Here is a 10,361-nt window from a genome sequence, read left to right as displayed (position 1 = left end):
GAGATGGACATATTCACAGAGAGAAAGAGGGAGATATGGATATATTAGAGCGATATAGAATACACACACCGAGATGGACATATTCAGAGAGAGAGAGAGAGAGAGAGAGAGAACACACTGCACTGCACAGAGGATTCCCCAGCTGTGGCATGCACACAGACACACATTCCTATTTATATGATACCCTTCCGTTGATTATATGAAGGGGTGGGGTGAGGGGATGCTCCTAGCCTACTGACTGTACTGAATAAATATTTAGACTTTAAAATAAGATGGGTTGTGTGGGTTAGGCTACATAAAACATACGTTCATATTAAATAGAAGATTTAGGAGGAGGTTCCATAGACAAACTGCACTGTCACCTTCATATGAATGGTTTCTGAAGGGTGCATCACGAGCATGTTATGCTTTGCATACAAATGACAAAGCGCGCGCGCAACATCATACATGGCTCGATCGCTGACAATAATGATGCGAGCACCATAAAGCGAGATACATTCATCCACGGGACATTTGTTCACACAGGGAAACGGGACGGTATCAGGGGCGGATTTAGGATTGTAGGAGATCCGGGGCTTAGCCCAGATGGGCCCCCCCTTTTTTTTCTTTTTTTTTTTGTATTTTTTTTTTTTTTTTTTTTTTGGCAGGCAATGGGTGGTTTGGAGGCGGTCCGGCACGACCCCCTCCACGACAGATTTTTTTTGAATTTAATGAACCTGTACGTGCAATTTCCTGCAATATAGAGCCTTCAATCTTGACCAATAAAGCTGCTCTTTTCACTATAAAACTCAGTTAACCATAACGTAGTTATGGTTATATTTATATATTGGGGGGGGATATATCATATTTTTCATATAATCAAAAAGTGGTGGAGCAAGATCATACCTTTGAATTTAATGAACCTGTACGTGCAATTTCCTGCAATATAGAGCCTTCAATCTTGACCAATAAAGCTGCTCTTTTCACTATAAAACTCAGTTAACCATAACGTAGTTATGGTTATATTTATATATTGGGGGGGGATATATCATATTTTTCATATAATCAAAAAGTGGTGGAGCAAGATCATACCTTTGCTCCCCCAAGTTCAATAGTGGGAGAGCAGAGATGCTCCGAATGCTCTTATGGCCAGGCGTCTATGATTCACTGATACAAAGTAAAATAGTGCAGTGCAATAAAATAGTTAGTAAAATAGAATAAAATAATGCAATAGTGCATTGCAATAAAATAGTTATCATCGTATTTTTTCGGGAGGCCAGTAAGGAGTGCATTACAGTAGTCGAGTTGGCTTGAGATAAAGGCATGGATCTGGTTTTCAGCGTCCTTTTGATTTATAAATGGCCGTACTTTAGCTATGTTTCTAAGGTGGAAGAATTAAGTTTTTGTCAACTTGTTGATTGTGATTTAAAGCTTAGGTCTGAGTCTACCATAACACCAAGACTTAACTCACTCAAATACAGTTAGCAGCTGGATAGACCACAGATGGAAATTAGCTTCTGCTAAATCTGGTGCAAACATATTTTCATGTAACAATGATGAATTGTAAAAAAAAAAAAAACATTTTTTTTATTTTTTTTTAAATAGATTCGGGGCTTTTCAGAATACATCCGGGGCTTGAGCCCAGGTAGCCACCCCCTAGCTCCGCCCGGTATGAAGATGCCTATAGGAAAAACAAAACGAAATTAAACATAATGCGGTGCTTGTTAAAATTACGCTATTTGGAATGGAAACTTAACAGGCATGGAATCGGTAACATAAACACATGTTATTTTCATAGAATTGTGTTATTTTATAGAAATAAATTATGTATGGACCTTCTGCCGTAGGCTACTTGTCATGGTACGAAAAACCTCTGCGAACACAAAGCTAACCGAAATACGTTTTGAAATAGTTTGCACGCATTCGCCTTGTTCGCTGAATTTGGACGCACCTCAGAATTGTTTTTAACGTTAAACAAATGAAACATTCACATGCAGTAGTAGCACTCGCACTCTACTACTCCAACCCTACTCTACTCCTCTGATCGCACATGTTAATGCTGTCCTTGGTTGTAAAATTCGGTAGATGGCGCTGTCGCGAAAAACTCGGGTCCTAGAACCGCGCGGTACCAGGACCGCCCACCATAGATATCTATAGATGCCGCCCACCACCAGCAAGGACCGGAAACTACTGCGGCTACACGCTCGGCGGGTATACGCAGACAGGAGCCCGGCTTGCAGGTTGCTTCTCCTCTCCTGCGTTGATATACAAACAAACGTCTTGCAATCATGGAGGAATCCGACGAATTTATGAAGTATCGCTCCCCGCTAGTGTCTAGATATGCTAGCAAAGAAATGGCATACAACTTCAGTGACAGGAAGAAATTCACAACTTGGAGAAAACTGTGGATCTACCTCGCCAAAGCTGAAAAGGTTTGACACATTGTACCTGCATAGCAAGTTGCAACTGCATTTAAGCTAGCTAGCCACAATGGCATTGCCTAATAAATCACATTATTATTTTCGCTATGCATTGGAAATATGATATCTAGGGCTATTGTCAACGTTTTGCGACTTTGAAGCCCGGTCAAGTTCCCTGCGCGGTTTACGTGACGTCCTGCACTTGAAGTGTCCACTGTCTGTAAACTGTTGTAACTCAGTTTGATGACTCCGCAACAGAGTTATTAGTTATCTGTAGTAATAGCCAAGTTACTTATCGTGTCAAGAGGGCAATATCTATTAACGTATTACAAATATTTAGGATTACTCTAGTTATACATAATTATTCCAGACCAGTTGGCTATATGTTATCAACAGGTGGGGCATACACATTATATATTTAGACTAGGAGCCAAATATCAGGTTACTGTTTATTTTAATGTAGAATTCTTGACGTTATCGAAGCTGTTGTTCATCTCACTATCGATTCACAGAGACAACAGAGATTGCACCATAAATACATCAATGTGGAACGCCCTACCTAAAGCTGTAAAGGAATGTGAATCACTACCCACTTTCAAAAACACTCTCAAAAAACACCTACGGGAGACTGCAATTCGAAACTGGCCCCTACAAATGTCCTAACCTAGTTGTACAGTAAATTACCAAGTAAGGCTTTGTCAGTATTCCAATGTACAGTGTAAAATGTGTGTGTCCCCTACCCAACCCCCCCCCCCCCCACCTCCAATGTACAGCCCTCACCCACCCACCCAACCCACCCACCCAACCTCCTCCAATGTACAGTTTCTATGCCAAATGTATATACACTCTTTTTCTGGACACTTTTGTATCACAAACAGTACTGTATTTGCTAATCTGATATGTCATAAATGTATAGATGTAGCAGTACTGTCTATCTGTATGTCATGTATGTCATATATGTTATGATGAATTGAAAATGGGGGACCCTGATGTAAACAAGACGAAAGTCTTTCTCTGGTCTGCATCCCCTTAACAATTGTATGTACTGAGCTGTACTGTACTGTACCCATTCTGCAATCTGTTAATAAACTTTTCAATCAATCAATCAAAAACCTTAGGTTGCAGCAGGTCCGTTCAATGGACTAGTATTTGAAAACGTAGTTAAATTGTTTTATATAGTCTTTATTTATGTGCATAGTATATTTGAGGCTAGTTTATAATCCTACATCCCAGTGACCACACACACACACACACACACACACACACACACACACACACACACACTCCTCACGCTAAAGGACAAAGTGGCTGCAGCAGGCTGGGATTAATTGACATCAGACCCTCTCTCACATGCATCTCATCCCCTCACATGATCTGTCACCCGGGCTATTGGTTCCCATGGCTATTGGTTGGTTTAATTTGCTCCGTTTTGTGTAACAAAAATAATGAGCCTAAAACAAAAAGACCACCACAGAATGGCTTTAGGGGGCCTTGTGACAGGATAATCATTCATAGGCATAAGGTACACGTACATATTATTACTGATTGTTTCTTCTATAAATCCTTTTTGAGTCTCAGTCAGCACTAAACTGAAATTAGAACAGAGATCCCTCTAACACGGAATGACCTTTGCATTGCCCCCTCCATGTTCTTTGGGGAGTTTGCTTCTATGGAGGTCAGGGTCTGTTCCTGCCACAGCCAGGGCTGTTTTCGTATGCTTAAAATAGCATACAAAATGTCATAGTAAACTGACTCTTTTACTCTGCTCTCGCTCTCTGCCCAGCTATGTTGGCAGTGGTACATGGTCCTATGAGTGTAGTAGTCCATAACCCATGTAACATAGGCCTGTAGCTTTTGGTCCATAACCCATGTAACATAGGCCTGTAGCTTTTGGTCCATAACACACATAACATAGGCCTGTAGCTTTTGGTCCATAACACATATAACATAGGCCTGTAGCTTTTAACATATGATATGGTAAGCACTATATTTAAAATGTAGTCCACTTTGAAAAAATACTACCATGTGTAGACCTACTTTGAAATAAAACACAGAGGAGAAAAAACACTGGCATCTGTAGACCTACTTTGAAATAAAACCCTGAACTATGCAGGTATATTTGAGTCTTTCCCTTATTTGTGGAACATTTATAAAATAAAAAGTAGTCCACTTTGAAAAAAAGACTACCATGTGTAGACCTACTTTGAAATAAAACCCTGAACTATGCAGCTCTATTTGAGTCCTTCCCTTATTTGTGGAAAATCTATAAAATAAAAAGTAATTTTTTTTATTGTTCGCAAATTTCTCACCACATATCGGGTAAGCCTGCATCGTTGGTCGTGAAAGCAAATTAATCTGTCCACGCTGAATTAAACCCTCTATTTTCCTCAGACTTTCCTTTTTTTGGATTTATCCATGGTTAGCTTACTGGGGGGTCGGAAACTCAAGATTAGCCACTTGCAGACGGCAGGGAGAGGCGCAGCGTGTGACATACTGTATATTTTAGTTGAATAAATATTTTAGTTGATGAAAAAAAGAAATGTTAAATTATATATTTTTTTGACCAGGGAGCTGCAGCTGATTGGCTAAAGAGCCGCCGGTTGCCAGTTTTAGCTGCCAGACCTGAGTGACCTAATCAGTGTGGAGGCCACCTGTGGGATAGTCGGCTAAACTGAATTTCCACGACAACACATTAATTTTGTTTGACAGTTATTGAAAGTAAATTAGTTCGAATATGGCCACCAGTGATGTCATCATGGATATTGAATACTTGTGTTGCGTTACTTGATGTACGAGGGCCTCTGAATTTGCCCTGTTAGCTTTTCAGATAGCTTTGAGAAGGAATCGATAAGGGTCGTCTGGTAATCTGAATGTTCCCAGTTTGATTCTTCCCACCAGCGTGTTGAGCAAGACACTGAACCCCGGGCCCTAACTTCTCCCGATGAGCAGGTTGGCACCTCGCAAGGTCGCCTCCGCCGTCGTTGTGAGAATGTGTGAGGCATATGTTGTAAAGCGCTGGATAACAGCACTGTATATATATGTAGTCCATTTTCCAAGGAACACCGATGTGTACAAAGTGTGTACAGGACATTGAAAACATATCATCATGTTCATTTTATGTATTCAATTAGGAAAATTCATTAAATAAGAATAGCTGGAATCGACTTATATCAGTTTACATTTTTTTATATATTAGGCCAGAACTTGAGTTTCAACTTTCTTGACATAATTTTGAACTCCTTCTTTTGCGGTCTCTCCTCTCCCGTCTCCCCCTCTCCTCGTCTCCCTCTCTCCTTGTCTCCCTCTCTCCTTGTCACCCCTCTCTCCCAGGAGCTGGGCCTCCCTGTCACAGACACCCAGGTAGCCGAGATGGAGACCCACGCAGAGGACATCGACTTCGCCATGGCGGCCGACGAAGAGCGCAAACTCCGGCATGACGTCATGGCCCACGTCCACACCTTCGCCCACTGCTGCCCCACCGCCGCACCCATCATCCACCTGGGGGCCACGTCCTGCTACGTGGGGGACAACACGGTAAGGGTGATATTGTACATGTGTTGTTTGGTCATAGATAGCACTGTTAGAATCTAGCAGCAATACTTTTGAGAGGTAGTGTCGTGCTGTGACATATTCTGGCACTGCTGTGTTGTGGACGAAGGCGGGAGGCCTTTTATACATTTTGATTTTATTCATGACAATTCTTTGCTGTTTTGCTGGTATAGGATGGAAAAGGTTGCAGCGACAAAAGGTGTTGCTAGAATGTGAACAAAGTGGAGTAACCAAAGTAATATCCAAACCAGCAAAGGGATACAGTCCCCCCAGTCAACAATAAGTGTCATAACAACTCAAGTGCTTCACTTGGGAGTGGATAACAAGAAAGACACAATAAGCTCCTTTTTTATTGAATGGTATACACAGTTTGAATAAGGGTTGCTCTGACAGTAAATAGCCTTTTTTTGGTAAATTGACTGCATTTATATAGCGCTCTTATCCAAAGCACTTTACAATTTGTTCCTCACATTTGACCCATTCACTCACACACCGATGGCGGAGGTAACCATGCAAGGTGCCAACCTGCTCATTGGGAGCAGTTAGGGGTTAAGTGTCTTGCTCAAGGACACTTCGAGACACTGCCTGGGAGGTAGGGTTGGGCACCGAGAACCGGTTCTAATAGGAACCGATTCCTAACTTTCGGTTCCGGATTTTTTTATTTATTTTTTTACTTTGTTAATTAATACCCTAGTTACAGTACAGCAACCAAATTAAACTGTATCAAGTCAACTGACAATGTGAATAGTATGAAAAAAATTAAAGATAAAAAAATATATATACCGGTATATATTCTCCTGCGAAATAAGCTGTGACCTGTTTTGACCTGCACCTCAAAGAATCGGAATCGAGAATAGTTTAGAACAGGAATCGAAATGGAGAATCGGAATCGGAACCGGAATCGTTCAAATCCAAACGATGCCCAACCCTACTGGGAGGAGCGGGAATCAAACCGGGAACCTCCGGATTACCTCCCGAGCCACTGTCGCCCCCTGACAGTCAGTACATTCAGATTTAGATACAATGCCGTGTGTGTGTGGGGGGGCACTGTGCAGTCTATGAAGTTAGTTACTCTCTAAGGGAAGAAAACACCTCCCATTATATTGCCAATATGTGCCATTCTGTAAGAAGGGATGTGATTGCTTCAGTGGATCCCTCACCTTTTCGTCTGTTGGACTGTGGAATGTATGCAAATTATGTACAATAATTCGCTGTTGCAAATGCAAATAGTGAGGGATTTGCATGTGGCACATCTACGCCACCAAAGTGGTACTCAAAAGAAATAAATGAAAATGTATTTACGGTTGGCAGGTTTGTAACAGTATTCCCCCCTAAGGAGATGGTGCGATGATGAATTAGGCCTACACTGTACAGATTATATTACAGACATTACGCAATTCTAATATTAGTATTTCCCACCTGCGTGGTGTGGGGAGACAGCACTGTAATGAAGATGATTAATCATGTAGATTCTATTACAGATAATAGGGTAGACGCCTTCTATTATACAGTACATTCTCTAGTGCTGGTCTGTATTTTAGATAAGATGAGATATTACGTTGTTGATCCCCTTGAGGAAAATCGGGCGTCATAGCGGCATGGGGGGAGGGGAGGTACAGGTATGGGCAGGGTAATAGAAGAAAGACATAAATATAGGCAATAAAATTAACTCTGAATATAAAAATATGAGAAGAATAAACCATGTAAACAATATAATTAAATCGGAATATAAAAATATAAGAAAAAATAAACAAAGGTGCAGATGAGGGTCTGTATGGCTCATCGGTTACAATATACTGTATGTTACAATAAATATAGGCAATATATTTTTTTTCTTTTTAAATCAAAATCCTCTGATTCTCCCAATCGCTCGCTATAAGAAATTAAGGGTGTTCTCGAAAATAATTGGGTTTCATTTCCTTTTTAAATAACTTAAAAATCTGGATGAAAAACAGACACAATCTGTGTTTTATTAGGCTTCCTTACACTGTTTTGCAGCACGTCATCCACCCATTTGCTATCCGTTTCTCATGCGTTTATAACTTGTTGTTTTTTTGTTTTCCTTTCCTCCTCAGGATCTGATTATGCTGCGTGATGGATTTGACATCCTGTTACCCAAGGTGAGGCTCAGCTGTTTGTCCTGATGATGATGATGACAAAACAAGGAAACATGCACACATCCAGTTGTGCCGATGTGCAGTCAGTCGAAATGGATGCATCCTTTAACCGCTTTTCTTTTTTTGGTTTGTTTTTCCAATCATCCTCAGCTGTTTGCAGACAACAGTGTAGAAGTCATCCACCTCTAGTGTTTCAACTGTGAGAGTTCATTCACTTATCTTAGTTTTGAATGAGAGTTCATGCACTTAATTGAGATTTCATTCACTTAAAGGAACACGCCGACATTATGGGAAATGTGCTTACCGTCTTCTCTTCTCTGTGCGTTCAATAGAAAGCTATCCGGCTGCAAGCTAGCCTAGTTTAGCACAAATGAATGGAAGCGGATACGGACCGGCTGTTGACCAAAAACACCTCCCAGTTTTAAGCTAGGCTATTGGTCCATATCCGTCGGTCGCCGTCGGTTGTGTGATAGTAAAGGGTTAACCTTCAGTTGTGTGGCAGTGAAATGGTTAACCTTCTGTGAATTGTCGCAGTGAAAGGTTAACCGTTTTGGTAGTGCGGCAGTGAAAGGGTTAATACCGGTAATCTTAGTTTGAAATATGAGAGTTCATTCACTTTGTGAATCTAGATTAAACTGGAAAACACTCCTCTTCTTGCTCCCATAGCTAGCCAGAGTGATTGGCAGACTGGCAAACTTTGCAGAGAAATATGCCGACCTTCCCACCCTTGGCTTCACACACTACCAGTAAGTCTGATACAGCATCTCTCTGATGGTCATCCTCATCACTCTCACACCCAAATCCGATCAGATAACAAGGATCTTATGACCTCCTGTAATATATTAGGGGTGCACCGAAATTTCGGCCACCGAAAGTTTTCGGTCGAAAATGGCCAAAAATTGCCTTTTCGGCCGAAAGAGTTTTTTCACCGAAAATATATCACCGAAACAGAAACAACCTGTAACCTAACGCGTGTTGTTGTGATGATGTCATCAAAACGCGGCTTCAGTCATTACATGCGCAACGTGAGCTCTTCAGTCCTGCGTTCTGCAGCCTGTGATAACTCCTCCTGGGACTCGGGAGTCGCGCTGTTTCTATGTAAACTCTGCGCGCAACGCGTCCAATAAATGCGTCTTTAACATGCTTTATATCCTTAAACACTGTACAACTGTACAAGCAAAGCTGTACATTGGAATATTGACAACCATACTAGGTAATTTACTGTACATTGGAGGGGGTACTTTTATATAAAATGCTTACTGTAGCCACTACAGTGATATCATTAAGTCTGCTATAAGCTATTCTCCCTCTCATGTGTGCAGATCTTTATGCAGTTTTAAAGCACATTGGCTTTGTTCTGAATGCACTTTGTAGTTATCCTACAGAGAAAAGAAAATACACTTGACTTGGAATTAATGTACTGTATTAGGGCTGCAACGATTAATCGACGATGTCGATTATAAAAAAATCGTTGGCGAGGAATTGTTGCGTCGATTAGTCATTAAATTTTTTTTATTTATTTTTATTTTTTTACACTACCTATCTTTGTGAAAGTGGCTTCTCAGCTCTGGTCCAGCCAGCTGAAGACTTCTTAGCTTAACATAACAGACCGACAGTAAGTTTGGGGGAACTACTGGGATAACTGGGGATGTTGTTTGGTCCTGACAAGAGTCTCAAAGCAACTCTGAGGTCATGCTCAATGTCCAATCTGTTCCTCTGCTCTGTCTTCAGCTGGACCAGAGCTGAGAAGCCACTTTCACAAAGATAGGTAGTGCAAAAAAAAAATATATATATATATATATATTTTTTCTTTTCTTTTTTATATAAATGTTTTTCGATTAGTCGACTACCAAAATAGTCATTAGTTGCAGCCCTATACTGTATGCATTCAGAAGTGCTGAATAAATGTTTTATGGACCCATAATAGTGATTATTTAAGTTAAGTTTTGCCATAATCATATATTTTTCCATAACAACATTAGTAAAAAAAATCTATTCTATGAATCATTTTCGGCATTCGGTTTTCGGCCAACTGTTTCCTATTTTCAGTATCGGTTTCGGCCAAGAATTTCCCATTCGGTGCATCCCTATAATATATTCCTATGTAATCTATCCTCCAAACGTCCTTGTAATAAAATTCATGAAGAATCTTAACTAGGGCTGGGCGATATGACGATATTATATAAATATCGGGTACAGTTCATTAACGATACGTTAAAAAAGTGTATCGTGGATATCGTGATGTTTTGCCCAAGAGGATTGTGTCGCGTCAATCTGGTACCACCCCGTTCAAACT

General features: G+C 40.7%; 1 protein-coding gene across 1 annotated transcript in view; it reads left to right on the top strand.

The window, feature by feature from the left end:
- The first annotated feature begins 2,193 nt into the window (after positions 1–2,193).
- adsl (adenylosuccinate lyase) overlaps positions 2,194–10,361 on the top strand; it is a 35,103-nt gene continuing 26,935 nt past the window's right edge. Inside the window, exons 1-4 of the mRNA XM_084329842.1 lie at positions 2,194–2,411; positions 5,730–5,933; positions 8,024–8,068; positions 8,732–8,811. Coding sequence (XP_084185968.1) covers positions 2,268–2,411; positions 5,730–5,933; positions 8,024–8,068; positions 8,732–8,811 — 473 coding nt within the window. The 5' untranslated portion in view covers positions 2,194–2,267. The remainder of the gene's footprint in view (positions 2,412–5,729; positions 5,934–8,023; positions 8,069–8,731; positions 8,812–10,361) is intronic.

This window comes from Notolepis coatsorum (assembly GCF_963971535.1).
Source record: "Notolepis coatsorum genome assembly, chromosome: 14".
Taxonomy (NCBI): Eukaryota; Metazoa; Chordata; class Actinopteri; order Aulopiformes; family Paralepididae; genus Notolepis; species Notolepis coatsorum.
This window is presented reverse-complemented; position numbering and strand designations above follow the sequence as displayed.